At 50.1% G+C, this 16,812-nt stretch overlaps 1 protein-coding gene across 1 annotated transcript in view; it reads left to right on the forward strand.

Annotated features, from left to right (window-relative positions):
* The window catches only part of LOC311116858 (small muscular protein-like), a 52,668-nt gene that overhangs the window by 24,631 nt on the left and 11,225 nt on the right, over positions 1-16,812 (forward strand). Inside the window, exons 2-4 of the mRNA XM_084191889.1 lie at positions 3,828-3,889; positions 14,801-14,887; positions 15,031-15,194. Of these exons, the coding sequence (XP_084048015.1) occupies positions 3,854-3,889; positions 14,801-14,887; positions 15,031-15,183 (276 nt within the window). The 5' untranslated portion in view covers positions 3,828-3,853 and the 3' untranslated portion in view covers positions 15,184-15,194. The remainder of the gene's footprint in view (positions 1-3,827; positions 3,890-14,800; positions 14,888-15,030; positions 15,195-16,812) is intronic.

The raw sequence follows: 16,812 nt of genomic DNA on the forward strand, positions 1-16,812 counted from the left end.
CTCAACCCCATAGAAAATCTTTGGAGGGAGTTGAAAGTCTGTGTTGTCCAGCGACAGCCCCAAAACATCACTGCTCTAGAGGAGATCTGCATGGAGGAATGGGCCAAAATAACAGCAACAGTGTGTGAAAACCTTGTGAAGACTTACAGAAAACGTTTGACCTGTGTCATTGCCAACAAAGGGTATATAACAAAGTATTGAGAAACTTTTATTATTGACCAAATACTTATTTTCCACCATAATTTGCAAATAAATTCATAAAAAATCCTACAATGTGATTTTCTGGATTTTTTTTCCTCATTTTGTCTGTCATAGTTGACGTGTACCTATGATGAAAATGACAGGCCTCTCTCATCTTTTTAAGTGGGAGAACTTGCACAATTCGTGGCTGACTAAATACTTTTTTTGCCCACTGTATGGGAGTTTATCAAAATTGGATTTGTTTTAGAAATTCTGTGTGGGTCTGTGTAATCTGAGGGAAATATGTGTCTCGAATGTAGTCATACATTTGGCAGGAGGTTAGGAAGTGCAGCTCAGTTTCCACCTCATTTTGTGGGCAGTATGCACATAGCCTGTCTTCTCTTGAGAGCCAGGTCTGTCTATGGCGGCATTTCTCAATAGCAAGGCTATGCTCACTGAATCTGTACATAGTCAAAGCTTTCCTTAATTTTGGGTCAGTCACAGTGGTCAGGTATTCTGCCACTGTGTACTCTCTGTTTAGGGTCAAATAGCATTCTAGTTTGCTCTGATTTTTTATTAATAATTTACAATGTGTCAAGTAATTGTTCCTTTTGAAGGCCCTTCTTGCCTGTCTCTCAGATAATTCACAGCAAGTTACCTGTGATGCTGATGTTTAGGCCGAGGTATGTATAGTTTTTTGTGTGCTCTAGGGCAACAGGGTCTAGATGGAATTTGTATTTGTGGTGCTGGCAACTGGACCTTTTTTGGAACACCATTATTTTTGTCTTACTGAGATTTACTGTCAGGGCCCAGGTCTGACAGAATCTGTGCAGAAGATCTAGGTGCTGCTGTAGGCCCTCCTTGGTTGGGGACAGAAGCACCAGATCATCAGCAAACAGTATATACAGTGGGGAGAACAAGTATTTGATACACTGCCGATTTTGCAGGTTTTCCTACTTACAAAGCATGTAGAGGTCTGTAATTTGTATCATAGTTACACTTCAACTGTGAGAGACGGAATCTAAAACAAAAAATCCAGAAAATCACATTGTATGATTTTTAAGTAATTAATTTGCATTTTATTGCATGACATAAGTATTTGATCACCTACCAACCAGTAAGAATTCCGGCTCTCACAGACCTGTTAGTTTTTCTTTAAGAAGCCCTCCTGTTCTCCACTCAATACCTGTATTAACTGCACCTGTTTGAACTCGTTACCTGTATAAAAGACACCTGTCCACACACTCAATCAAACAGACTCCAACCTCTCCACAATGGCCAAGACCAGAGAGCTGTGTAAGGACATCAGGGATAAAATTGTAGACCTGCACAAGGCTGGGATGGGCTACAGGACAATAGGCAAGCAGCTTGGTGAGGAGGCAACAACTGTTGGCGCAATTATTAGAAAATGGAAGAAGTTCAAGATGACGGTCAATCACCCTCGGTCTGGGGCTCCATGCAAGATCTCACCTCGTGGGGCATCAATGATCATGAGGAAGGTGAGGGATCAGCCCAGAACTACACGGCAGGACCTGGTCAATGACCTGAAGAGAGCTGGGACCACAGTCTCAAAGAAAACCATTAGTAACACACTACGCCGTCATGGATTAAAATTCTGCAGCGCATGCAAGGTCCCCCTGCTCAAGCCAGCGCATGTCCAGGCCCGTCTGAAGTTTGCCAATGACCATCTGGATGATCCAGAGGAGGAATGGGAGAAGGTCATGTGGTCTGATGAGACAAAAATAGAGCTTTTTGGTTTAAACAGAGCTTTTTGGTCTAAACTCCACTCGCTGTGTTTGGAGGAAGAAGAAGGATGAGTACAACCCCAAGAACACCATCCCAACCGTGAAGCATGGAGGTGGAAACATCATTCTTTGGGGATGCTTTTCTGCAAAGGGGACAGGACGACTGCACCATATTGAGGGGAGGATGGATGGGGCCATGTATCGCGAGATCTTGGCCAACAACCTCCTTCCCTCAGTAAGAGCATTGAAGATGGGTCGTGGCTGGGTCTTCCAGCATGACAATGACCCGAAACACACAGCCAGGGCAACTAAGGAGTGGCTCCGTAAGAAGCATCTCAAGGTCCTGGAGTGGCCTAGCCAGTCTCCAGACCTGAACCCAATAGAAAATCTTTGGAGGGAGCTGAAAGTCCGTATTGCCCAGCGACAGCCCCGAAACCTGAAGGATCTGGAGAAGGTCTGTATGGAAGAGTGGGCCAAAATCCCTGCTGCAGTGTGTGCAAACCTGGTCAAGACCTACAGGAAACGTATGATCTCTGTAATTGCAAACAAAGGTTTATGTACCAAATATTAAGTTCTGCTTTTCTGATGTGTCAAATACTTATGTCATGCAATAAAATGCAAATTAATTACTTAAAAATCATACAATGTGATTTTCTGGATTTTTTGTTTTAGATTCCGTCTCTCACAGTTGAAGTGTAACTATGATACAAATTACAGACCTCTACATGCTTTGTAAGTAGGAAAACCTGCAAAATCGGCAGTGTATCAAATACTTGTTCTCCCCACTGTATTTGACTTCAGATTCTAGTAGGGTGAGGACGGGTGATGCAGACTGTTCTAGTGCTCTCGCCAATTCGTTCATATAAATGTTGAAGAGGGTGGGGTTCAAGCTGCATCCCTGTCTCACCCCACGGCCCTGTGGAAAGAAATGTGTGTGTTTTTTTGCACATTTTAACCACACACTTGTTGTTTGTGTACATGGATTTTATAATGTCGTATGTTTTTCCCGAACACCGCTTTCAATCAATTTGTATAGCAGACCCTCATGCCAAATTGAGTCAAAAGCTTTTTTGAAATCAACAAAGCATGAGAAGACTTTGCCTTTGTTTTGGTTTGGGTTAGGGTTAGGGTTAGGGTTAGTGTGCAAGTCTGCTGTTAATAATAATGCAGAGGATTTTCCCAAGGTTGCTGTTGACGTATCTCCCACGGTAGTTATTGGGGTCAAATTTGTCTCCACTTTTGTGGATTGGGTTGATCAGTCCTTGGTTCCAAATATTGGGGAAAATGTCAGAGCTGAGGATGATGTTAAAGAGTTTAAGAATAGCCAATTGGAATTTGTGGTCTCTCCTCCTCTCTCTCCCCCTCTCTCTCTCTCTCTCTCTCTCCCTTTCTCCTTCCCCCCTCTCTCTCCCTCTCTTTCCCTTTCTACTTCCCCCCTCTCTCTCCCTCTCTTTCCCTTTCCTCTCCCCCCCCTCTCTCTCTCTCTCTCTCTCTCTCTCTCTCTCTCTCTCTCTCTCTCTCTCTCTCTCTCTCTCTCTCTCTCTCTCTCTCTCTCTCTCTCTCTCTCTCGCTCTCGCTCTCTCGCTCTCTCGCTCTCTCTCGCTCTCTCGCTCTCTCGCTCTCTGTTAAATTATTTAGGTGTTAGTTTTGTACCTGCCTCTCTCTTTGGGAGTCGCCAGGCAACTGAAAGACTATCCCAGGCCCCTGAAAGCTACATGACAGCAATGCCCCGCCCCCCCTCCCCCCCCAACACACACACAAACACACATACACACACAAACAAACACACTCAGTCTCTTACCTGTCTCATCTGGTCTGGTCTCGTCAGTTTGATCTGAGCCAGGCTATCTCACCTGTCTAACTCTAACCCTAACCCTTCTCAATGCTTTGTGTTTCCTGCAGGATAGTTGACTGACTGACCGAGCAGCATGTCTAAACCATCATCCAACGTCAAAGCCCTGCAGGTAGGAGTGTGTGTGTGTGTGTGTGTGTGTGTGTGTGTGTGTGAGTGAGTGTGTTTAATTGCTCTCAGTAATATAGAACTGTTTTGAATCCATCTACAGCAGTTCTATTATTGAAAATATAAATGACAATACAGAGGGACCTCCCCACTAAAACCTGTAGGTCTCCCACTGGACTAGTTTAGTTAGAGCTGGGTTAGAGATACAACCTGTAGGTCTCCCACTGGACTAGTTTAGTTAGAGCTGGGTTAGAGATACAACCTGTAGGTCTCCCACTGGACTAGTTTAGTTAGAGCTGGGTTAGAGATACAACCTGTAGGTCCCACTGGACTAGTTTAGTTAGAGCTGGGTTAGAGATACAACCTGTAGGTCTCCCACTGGACTAGTTTAGTTAGAGCTGGGTTAGAGATACAACCTGTAGGTCTCCCACTGGACACAGACATCAGTTCAATGTCTAGCTATGATTTACATTTGGTTGAGTTGTCAACGAATGTGAATTCAATGTGAAATCAACAAAAAATTTCACCATGTCATTGGATTTAGGTGAAAAGTTTGGTAAAAAAAAAAAAGAGATGTCCTTACATTGATTACTTTTTTTTAAATCCAATTCGTTTCCCACAATGGTTCATCAACATAACATTTAATTTTTTGTTTGAAATTACGTGGAAAGCTATCCAGGACCAGGACTAGGTCCAGAACTAAAGACAGTAGCTCTGTAACTCTCCAGGACCAGGACTAGAACTAAAGCCTGTAGCTCTCCAGGAGCAGGGCTAGTGCAGGGTTAGAACTAAAGCCTTTTGTAAGGACAGACGCTGGGAGATGAGAAGCAGGTACAGAGAGTGAACATTTAATGAACAAACAGACAGGAACAAAACACTGACAGCGTCTGGACAATGGAAATGAAACAACATTAATGCAGACACGGGCATCAAACTGAGGAACAGACAGATATAGGGAAGGTAACCAAGCAGTGATGAAGTTCAGGTGAGTCTAATGAGGCGCAGATTCGCATAAGGATGGTGACGTGTGATGATGGGCAGCCTGGCGCCCTCGAGCGCCAGAGAGGGGGGTGGGAGCAGGCGTGACCGTACTCCCCCCTCTAGGGACGCCACCCGCCGCTGAGGCATGGGAGCCTGACGGACTGGCCGAGGCATGGGAGCCTGACGGACTGGCCGAGGCATGGGAGCCTGACGGACTGGCCGAGGCATGGGAGCCTGACGGACTGGCCGAGGCATGGGAGCCTGACGGACTGGCCGAGGCATGGGAGCCTGACGGACTGGCGGAGGCATGGGAGCCTGACGGACTGGCCGAGGCATGGGAGCCTGACGGACTGGCCGAGGCATGGGAGCCTGACGAACCGGACGGACTGGCCGAGGCATGGGAGCCTGACGAACCGGACGACGCACAGGAACCTGTCGAGCCTGACGGACTGGCCGAGGCATGGGAGCCTGACGGACTGGCTGAGGCATGGGAGCATGACGGACTGGCCGAGGCATGGGAGCCTGACGGACTGGCCGAGGCATGGGAGCCTGACGGACTGGCCGAGGCATGGGAGCCTGACGGACTGGCGGAGGCATGGGAGCCTGACGGACTGGCCGAGGCATGGGAGCCTGACGGACTGGCCGAGGCATGGGAGCCTGACGGACTGGCCGAGGCATGGGAGCCTGACGGACTGGCGGAGGCATGGGAGCCTGACGGACTGGCCGAGGCATGGGAGCCTGACGAACCGGATGGACTGGCCGAGGCATGGGAGCCTGACGAACCGGACGACGCATAGGAACCTGTCGAGCCTGACGGACTGGCCGAGGCATGGGAGCCTGACGGACTGGCTGAGGCATGGGAGCATGACGGACTGGCCGAGGCATGGGAGCCTGACGGACTGGCCGAGGCATGGGAGCCTGACGGACTGGCGGAGGCATGGGAGCCTGACGGACTGGCCGAGGCATGGGAGCCTGACGGACTGGCCGAGGCATGGGAGCCTGACGAACCGGACGGACTGGCCGAGGCATGGGAGCCTGACGAACCGGACGACGCACAGGAACCTGTCAAGCATGACGGACTGGCCGAGGCATGGGAGTCTGACGGACTGGCCGAGGCATGGGAGCCTGACGGACTGGCCGAGGCATGGGAGCCTGACGGACTGGCGGAGGCATGGGAGCCTGACGGACTGGCCGAGGCATGGGAGCCTGACGGACTGGCCGAGGCATGGGAGCCTGACGAACCGGACGGACTGGCCGAGGCATGGGAGCCTGACGAACCGGACGACGCACAGGAACCTGTCGAGCCTGACGGACTGGCCGAGGCATGGGAGCCTGACGGACTGGCTGAGGCATGGGAGCATGACGGACTGGCCGAGGCATGGGAGCCTGACGGACTGGCCGAGGCATGGGAGCCTGACGGACTGGCCGAGGCATGGGAGCCTGACGGACTGGCGGAGGCATGGGAGCCTGACGGACTGGCCGAGGCATGGGAGCCTGACGGACTGGCCGAGGCATGGGAGCCTGACGGACTGGCCGAGGCATGGGAGCCTGACGGACTGGCGGAGGCATGGGAGCCTGACGGACTGGCCGAGGCATGGGAGCCTGACGAACCGGATGGACTGGCCGAGGCATGGGAGCCTGACGAACCGGACGACGCATAGGAACCTGTCGAGCCTGACGGACTGGCCGAGGCATGGGAGTCTGACGGACTGGCCGAGGCATGGGAGCCTGACGGACTGGCCGAGGCATGGGAGCCTGACGGACTGGCGGAGGCATGGGAGCCTGACGGACTGGCCGAGGCATGGGAGCCTGACGGACTGGCCGAGGCATGGGAGCCTGACGAACCGGACGACGCACAGGAACCTGTCGAGCCTGACGGACTGGCCGAGGCATGGGAGCCTGACGGACTGGCTGAGGCATGGGAGCATGACGGACTGGCCGAGGCATGGGAGCCTGACGGACTGGCCGAGGCATGGGAGCCTGACGGACTGGCGGAGGCATGGGAGCCTGACGGACTGGCGGAGGCATGGGAGCCTGACGGACTGGCCGAGGCATGGGAGCCTGACGGACTGGCCGAGGCATGGGAGCCTGACGGACTGACCGAGGCATGGGAGCCTGACGGACTGGCCGAGGCATGGGAGCCTGACGGACTGGCCGAGGCATGGGAGCCTGACGGACTGGCGGAGGCATGGGAGCCTGACGGACTGGCCGAGGCATGGGAGCCTGACGAACCGGATGGACTGGCCGAGGCATGGGAGCCTGACGAACCGGACGACGCATAGGAACCTGTCGAGCCTGACGGACTGGCCGAGGCATGGGAGCCTGACGGACTGGCTGAGGCATGGGAGCATGACGGACTGGCCGAGGCATGGGAGCCTGACGGACTGGCCGAGGCATGGGAGCCTGACGGACTGGCGGAGGCATGGGAGCCTGACGGACTGGCGGAGGCATGGGAGCCTGACGGACTGGCCGAGGCATGGGAGCCTGACGGACTGGCCGAGGCATGGGAGCCTGACGGACTGGCCGAGGCATGGGAGCCTGACGAACCGGACGGACTGGCCGAGGCATGGGAGCCTGACGAACCGGACGACGCACAGGAACCTGTCGAGCCTGACGGACTGGCCGAGGCATGGGAGCCTGACGGACTGGCCGAGGCATGGGAGCATGACGGACTGGCCGAGGCATGGGAGCCTGACGGACTGGCCGAGGCATGGGAGCCTGACGGACTGGCCGAGGCATGGGAGCCTGACGGACTGGCGGAGGCATGGGAGCCTGACGGACTGGCCGAGGCATGGGAGCCTGACGGACTGGCCGAGGCATGGGAGCCTGACGAACCGGACGGACTGGCCGAGGCATGGGAGCCTGACGAACCGGACGACGCACAGGAACCTGTCGAGCCTGACGGACTGGCCGAGGCATGGGAGCCTGACGGACTGGCCGGGGCATGGGAGCCTGACGGTCTGGCCGGGGCATGGGAGCCTGACGAGCCGGACGGACTGGCCGAGGCATGGGAGCCTGACGAGCCGGACGACGCACAGGAACCTGTCGAGCCTGACGGACTGGCCGAGGCATGGGAGCCTGACGAGCCGGACGACGCACAGGAACCTGTCGAGCCTGACGGACTGGCCGAGGCATGGGAGCCTGACGAGCCGGACGACGCACAGGAACCTGTCGAGCCTGACGGACTGGCCGAGGCATGGGAGCCTGACGAACCGGCTGAGGTGTGGAATCCTGACGAGCCGGCTGAGGCATGGGAGACTGACGAACCGGCTGAGGTGTGGAATCCTGACGAACCGGCTGAGGTGTGGAATCCTGACGAGCAGGCTGAGGCATGGAAGCCTGATGAGCCGGCTGGCATGACGTGGGATGGGAGCTTGCCGAGCCCTCTGAGGCATGGGAGCCCGAAGAGTCCTCTGAGGCATGGGAGCCTGACGAGCCTGCTGAGGCATGGGAGCCTGACGAGCCCGCTGAGGCATGACGTGGGATGGGAGCCTGACGAGCCAACCGAGGCAAGAAAACCTCTCGAGCCAGCTAAGGCATGGAAGCCTGACGAGCCAGCTGAGGCATTCCTGGTTCCTTCGGCAGCGGCACCCAGGCCCAACGTCACCAACCCAAACGAGAAACAAAAACTCCCTGATGCTTCTGATTGTGGTGTCTGCAATCTTTAACGACAGACGCTGGGAAACAGGAAACAAGTACAGGGTGAGGATGCAATAATAAATAGACATGAAACAAAACAAGAACAGCGTCTGGACGAGAGAAACAAAACAACATCAATGCAACACGGGGATCAAACTGAGGAACAGACAGATATAGGGGAGGTAATTAAGCAGTGATGAAGTCCAGGAGAGTCCAATGAAGCGCTGATGCGCGTAAAGATGGTGACAGGTGTGCGTAATGATGGGCAGCCTGGCGCCCTCGAGCGCCAGGGAGGGGGAGAGGGAGCAGGCGTGACACCTTTAGCTCAGTAACTCTCCAGGACCAGGACTAGAACTAAAGCCAGTGGCTCTGTAGCCTTCAGGTCCAGGGCTAGTGCAGGGTTAGAACTAAAGTCTGTATCTCTGTAGCTCTCCAGGACCAGGACTAGCGCAGGGTTAGAACTAAAGTCTGTATCTCTGTAGCTCACCATGACCAGGACTAGAACTAAATCCTTGTACTTATGTAGCTCTCCAGGACCAGGGCTTGTGCAGGGTTAGAACTAAAGCCTGTAGCTCTGTAGCGCTCCAGGACAAGGACTAGTAACAAAGCCTGCATCTCGCTGTTTCTCCAGGACCATGACTAAATCCTGTGGCTCTGTATTTCTCCAGGACCAGGACTAAAGCAGGTATCTCTGTAGCTCTCCAGGACCAGGACTAGAACTAAAGCCTGCTTCTCTCTATTTCTCCAGGACCAGGATTAAATCCTGTAGCTCTGTATTTCTCCAGGACCAGGATTAAATCCCGTAGCTCTGTATTTCTCCAGGACCAGGACTAGAACTAAAGCCTGTTGCTCTCCAGGACTAATCAAATAATATAAAATGTATTTACAAAGCCCGTTTTACATCAGCAGATGTCTCAAAGTGCAGAAACAGAAACCCATTCTAAATCCCCAAACAGCAAGCAAGTAAGATGTAGAAACACGGTGGCTAGGGAAAACTCCCTAGAAAGGCAAGAACCTAGAAAGAAACCTAGAGAGGGATCAGGCTCTGAGTGGTGGCCAGTCCTCTTCTGGCTGTGACGTGTGGCGATTACAAGAGTACATGGCCAATAAGGCCAGATCCTTCTTCAAGATGTTCAAATGTTCATATATGACCAGCAGGGTCAAATAATAATCACAGTGGTTGCATCAGGTCAGCACCTCAGGAGTAAATGTCAGTTGGCTGTTCATAGCCATTCAGAGGTCGAGACAGCAGGTGCGGTAGAGCTAGAGAGAGAGAGAGAGAGAGAGAGAGAGAGAGAGAGAGAGAGAGAGAGGGTCGAAAACAGCAGGTCTGGGACAATGTAGCATGTCCGGAGAGCAGGCCATAGCCACAGGCAAAACAGCAGAAACTGGATCAGCAGCACGACCAGGTGGACTGGGGACGGAGAGAGCCAGGAGTCATCAGGGCAGGTAGTCCTGAGGCATGGTTCTAGGGCTCAGGTCCTCTGGGAGGTTGAGAGAGAGAGAAAGAGATAAGACAGGAGAATTTCACCAGATAGGACAGACTGACCCTAGCCCCCCGGCACATAGACTATTGCGGCATTGATACTGAAGGCTGAGACAGGGGGGTCAGGGGACACTGTGGGCCCGTCCGACAATAACCCCAGACAGGGCCAACCAGGCAGGATATAACCCCACCCACTTTGCTAAAGCACAGCCCCCACACCACCAGAGGGATATCAACAGACCACCAGCTTACTACCCTGAGACAAGGTTGAGTATAGTCCACAAACATCTCCTCCACTGAACGAGCCCGAGGGGGCACAAAACCGGACAGCAAGATCATGTCAGTGACTCAACCCACTCAAGTCGAGTACAGCGCAAAAAAGCCTGGCACGATGTGACGCACTCCTCCTAGGTACGGAATGGACGAGCACTAGTAAGCCAGTGACTCAGCCCCCGTAATAGGGTCAGAGGCAGAGAATCCCAGTGGAGAGACAGGAACCGGCCAGGCAGAGACAGCAAGGGCGGTTCATCATTCCAGTGCCTTGCCGTTCACCTTCGCACCCCTGGGCCAGACTACACTCAATCATAGGACCTACTGAAGAGATGAGTCTTCAGTAAAGACTTAAAGGTCTCACATGGATAGGCAGACCAATCCATAAAAACTGAGCTCTATAGGAGAAAGCCCTGCCTCCAGCTGTTTGCTTAGAAATTCTAGGGACAATAAGGAGGCCTGCGTCTTGTGACCGTAGCGTACGTGTAGGTATGTACGGCAGGACCAAATCAGAGAGATAGGTAGGAGCAAGCCCATGTAATGCTTTGTAGGTTAGCAGTAAAACCTTGAAATCTGCCCTAGCCTTAACAGGAAGCCAGTGGAGAGGCCAGCCCTAGCCTTCACAGGAAGCCAGTGGAGAGGCCAGCCCTAGCCTTAACAGGAAGCCAGTGGAGAGGCCAGCCCTAGCCTTAACAGGAAGCCAGTCTAGAGGCTAGCCCTAGCCTTAACAGGAAGCCTTAACAGGAAGCCTTAACAGGAAGCCAGTGGAGAGGCCAGCCCTAGCCTTAACAGGAAGCCAGTGGAGAGGCCAGCCCTAGCCTTAACAGGAAGCCAGTGGAGAGGCCAGCCCTAGCCTTAACAGGAAGCCAGTGGAGAGGCCAGCCCTAGCCTTAACAGGAAGCCAGTGGAGAGGCCAGCCCTAGCCTTAACAGGAAGCCCTAGCCTTCACAGGAAGCCAGTCTAGAGGCTAGCCCTAGCCTTAACAGGAAGCCTTAACAGGAAGCCCTAGCCTTAACAGGAAGCCAGTGGAGAGGCCAGCCCTAGCCTTAACAGGAAGCCTTAACAGGAAGCCCTAGCCTTAACAGGAAGCCAGTGGAGAGGCTAGCCCTAGCCTTAACAGGAAGCCTTAACAGGAAGCCCTAGCCTTAACAGGAAGCCCTAGCCTTAACAGGAAGCCAGTGGAGAGGCCAGCCCTAGCCTTAACAGGAAGCCTTAACAGGAAGCCTTAACAGGAAGCCCTAGCCTTAACAGGAAGCCCTAGCCTTAACAGGAAGCCAGTGGAGAGGCCAGCCCTAGCCTTAACAGGAAGCCTTAACAGGAAGCCCTAGCCTTAACAGGAAGCCCTAGCCTTAACAGGAAGCCAGTGGAGAGGCCAGCCCTAGCCTTAACAGGAAGCCTTAACAGGAAGCCCTAGCCTTAACAGGAAGCCAGTGGAGAGGCCAGCCCTAGCCTTAACAGGAAGCCCTAGCCTTAACAGGAAGCCAGTCTAGAGGCTAGCACTGGAGTAATATCAAATAAAATCCAATTGTATTTGCCACATGCGCTGAATACAACAGGTATGTACATTACCGTGAAATCCTTACTTACAGCCCTTAACCAACAATGCATTAATTTTTTTATAAAAAAGTAAAATAAAACAACAACAACAAAAAAGTGTTGAGCAAAAAAAGCAGAAGTAAAATAAAATAACAGTAGGGAGGCTATATACAGGGGGTACCGGTGCAGAGTCAATGTTAGTTGAGGTAATATGTTGAGGTAGTTGAGGTAGTTGAGGTAATATGTACATGTGGGTAGAGTTAAAGTGACTATGCATAAATCATTAACAGAGTGTAAAAATATGGGGTGGGGGTGGGTGGGCAGTGCAAATAGTCCGGGTAGCCATGATTAGCTGTTCGGGAGTCTTATGGCTTGGGGGTAGAAGCTGTTGAGAAGCCTTTTGGACCTAAACTTGGCGCTCCGGTACCTCTTGCCGTGCGGTAGCAGAGAGAACAGTCTATGACTAGGGTGGCTGGAGTCTTTGACAATTTTGAGGGCCTTCCTCTGACAATATGATACATTTTTAATTTGTTTTTGTTCTACTCAAGATTCTAGCAGCCGTATTTTGCACTAACTGAAGTTTATTTAGTGCTTTATCTGGGTAGCCGGAGAGTAGAGCATTGCAGTAGTCTAATCTAGAAGTGGTAAAAAAAAGGATTAGCTTTTCTGCATCATTTTGTGGTCCGCATCATTTTGTGGCTCAGCTGGTCCTTTGATCAATAATATAATAATACTTTTAGCAAAAATGTTTGTCTTTAATTTACAATCTGTAGAAACTATGGGAATAGAAAGGTTCAGAACTTTTGTGAAACATCACAGCATTTTATAAAAACATTAGCTCCTCGGTTAGGTGGTTAACTGATCAACTGTACTCTGACATCCTTGAGTAGGTGGAGGGACTCTGGAAGGGCATCTAGAAATCTTTGGGTTGTGCGAGAATTTATTGCGCAGCTTTTGATAATCCTTGGTTGGGGTCTGAGCAGATGATTTGTTGCGATTGCAAATATAATAAGATGGTAGTCCGATAGTCCAGGATTATGAGGAAAAACATTTAGATCCACAATATTTAATCCACGGGACAATAATAGATCCAGGTTATGACTGTGGCAATGCGTAGGTCGGGAGACATGTTGGACGAAACCCAGTGAGTCGATGATGGCTCCGAAAGCCTTTTGGAGTGGATCTGTGGAATTTTCCATGTAACCAAAAATTATACTATTATCTGCCATGACTACAAGGTGCGATAGGAATTCAGGGAACTCCATGAGGAACGCTGTATACGGCCCAGGAGGCCTGGAAACAGTAGATATAGAAAGGGATTCAGTAGGCTGCATAGATTTCATGACTAGAAGCTCAAAGGACGAAAACGCAGTCATTATTTTAATTGTTTTGAAATGTTCTGTCGTAAATATTAGCAACACCTCCGCCTTTGTGGGATGCACAGGCGATATGGTCACTAGTGTAACCAGGAATAGAGGCCTCATTTAACACAGTAAATTCATCAGGCTTGAGCCATGTTTCAGTCAGGACAATCACATTATGACGTTATGATCAGTGATTAGTTCATTGACTATGACTGCCTTGGAAGTGAGGGATCTAACATTAAGTAGACCTATTTTCACATATGAGATATTATCACAATCTCTTTCAATAATGACAGGAAGGGAGGAGAACTTTATTCCAGTGAGATTGCTAAGGCGAACCCCGCCATGTTTAGTTTTGCCCGACCTAGATCGAGGCACAGACACGGTCTCAATGGGGATAGCTGAGCTGACTACACTGACTGTGCTAGTGGCAGACTCCACTAAGCTGGCCGGCTGGTGCCTGCTGTCTGGCCTGCACCCTGTCTTATTATTGAGGAGTTTGAGCCCTGTCTGTGTTGATAGATAAGATGAGACAATACAGACATTCATAATATGGTAAGCACACTGTGTGTGTCTGTGTTTAATTTCCATACTGTAATAGAACAGGACCAAACCAGGATGTAGTGGCTGTAACCAAAGCAGAGACACACACCAGTCAGTACACACACAATACACACACCGGGTTCACACACACACCAGTCAGTACACACACAATACACACACCGGGTTCCCAGTCAGTACACACACAATACACACACCGGGTTCACACACACACCAGTCAGTACACACACAATACACACACCGGGTTCCCAGTCAGTACACACACAATACACACACCGGGTTCACACACACACCAGTCAGTACACACACAATACACACACCGGGTTCCCAGTCAGTACACACACAATACACACACCGGGTTCACACACACACCAGTCAGTACACACACAATACACACACCGGGTTCCCAGTCAATACACACACAATACACACACCGGGTTCACACACACACCAGTCAGTACACACACAATACACACACCGGGTTCACACACACACCAGTCAATACACACACAATACACACACCGGGTTCACACACACACATCAGTCAATACACACACAATACACACACCAGGTTCACACACACATCAGTCAATACACACAATACTCAGGGATCTATATGTAAATAACTGGTAAAGAATCTAGAGCAGGTTTACATCAATCCAATGCTCTTAAACGTGTGCTGAGGAGTGAACGAATGCTGAGGAGTGAATGAATGCTGAGGAGTGAACGAATGCTGAGGAGTGAACGAATGCTGAGGAGTGAACGAATGCTGAGGAGTGAACGAATGCTGAGGAGTGAACGAATGCTGAGGAGTGAACGAATGCTGAGGAGTGAACGAATGCTGAGTAGTGAACGAATGCTGAGGAGTGAACGAATGCTGAGGAGTGAACGAATGCTGAGGAGTGAACGAATGCTGAGGAGTGAACGAATGCTGAGGAGTGAACGAATGCTGAGGAGTGAACGAATGCTGAGGAGTGAACAAATGCATTTCAGGAGAAAGGACAGAGAATTGGAACACTGTACATTTGGCCTCTTGGGGGTTGAGTGTGTCTGATTGGTTGTTGCTCCTGTCCATCAGGCAAATCTGAATATTCCAATGGGAGCGCTGCGTCCAGGGGCGGGACATCCTGTCAAGAGGAGAGAGGAGACAGCAGACTCAGAGGAGGTCAGACACACACACAAACACACACACACACAAAAGCACACACACACACACAAAAGCACACACACACACACACACACACAAACACACACACACTAATTTGGCTTGATGACCTAAATTCACATTAGGAAACTCTTTTTGTAAAGGCTCCTCCCCCAGACCCACTGCAGGAGGTCACGGCCCTGTCGCCAGAGGAGAAGAAGCCATTGCCTGGATCGATGAAGCTTCCTGGTCCAGCCGTCAACCTATCAGAGCTGCAGAACGTCAAGAGTGAACTACGATGGGTCACCAAGGATTAACACACACACTGGTACACACACACACACACACACAAACACACACACACACACACACACACACACACACACACACACACACACACACACACACACACACACACACTGGTACACACACACACACACACACACACACACACACACACACACACACACACACACACACACACACACACACACACACACACACACACACACACTGGTACAGACACACACACACACACACACACCCACACACACACACACTGGTACAGACACACACACACACACACACACACACACACACACACACACACACACTGGTACAGACACACACACACACACACACACACACACACACACACACACACACACACACTGGTACAGACACACACACACACACACACACACACACACACACACACACACACACACACACACACACACACACACACACTGGTACAGACACACACACACACACACACACACACACTGGTACAGACACACACACACACACACACACACACACACACACACACACACACACACACACACACACACACACACACACACACACATGTCCACTTCAACCATGAAAAACATTGCAGGAGCTGCAGTTTTAGGATTTCACTACAAGGTGTCAGTGTGAGCTGTGTATTCTTCTTATTAGCGTTATGAGTACTAATTAGTGGTTATGAGTACTAATTAGAGTTATGAATACCTATTAGGGGTTATGAATACTAATAGAGTTATGAATACCTATTAGTGGTTATGAATACCTGTTAGAGTTATGAATACCTATTAGTAGTTATGAATACCTATTAGGGGTTATGAATACTAATTAGGGGTTATGATACTATTATTGGTTATGAATACCTTTTAGGGGTTATGAATACCTATTAGTGGTTATGAATACCTATTAGGGGTTATGAGTACTATTAGTGGTTATGAATACCTATTAGGGGTTATGAGTACTATTAGTGGTTGTGAATACTATTTGGGTTATGAATACCTATTAAGGGTTATGAGTACTAATTAGGGGTTATGAGTACTATTAGTGGTTATGAATACCTATTAGGGGTTATGAATACCTATTAGTGGTTATGAATACCTATTAGGGGTTATGAGTACTAATTAGTGGTTATGATTACCTATTAGGGGTTATGAATACCTATTAGGGGTTATGAGTACTAATAGTGGTTATGAATACCTATTAGGGGTTATGAGTACTAATTAGTGGTTATGAATACCTATTAGGGTTTATGAGTACTATTAGTGGTTATGAGTACTAATTAGGGGTTATGAGTACTATTAGTGGTTATGCATACCTATTAGGGGTTATGAGTACTAATTAGGGGTTAAGAGTACTATTAGTGGTTATGAATACCTATTAGGGGTTATGAGTACTATTAGTGGTTATGAATACCTATTAGGGGTTATGAGTACTATTAGTGGTTATGAATACTATCTGGGTTATGAATACCTATTAGGGGTTATGAGTACTAATTAGGGGTTATGAGTACTATTAGTGGTTATGAATACCTATTAGGGGTTATGAGTACTATTTGGCTTATGAATACCTATTAGGGGTTATGAGTACTAATTAGTGGTTATGAATACCTATTAGGGGTTATGAGAACCTTTTAGGGGTTA

This window comes from Coregonus lavaretus (genome assembly GCF_964263955.1).
Source record: "Coregonus lavaretus genome assembly, contig: HAP1_SCAFFOLD_190, whole genome shotgun sequence".
NCBI classification, from domain to species: Eukaryota; Metazoa; Chordata; class Actinopteri; order Salmoniformes; family Salmonidae; genus Coregonus; species Coregonus lavaretus.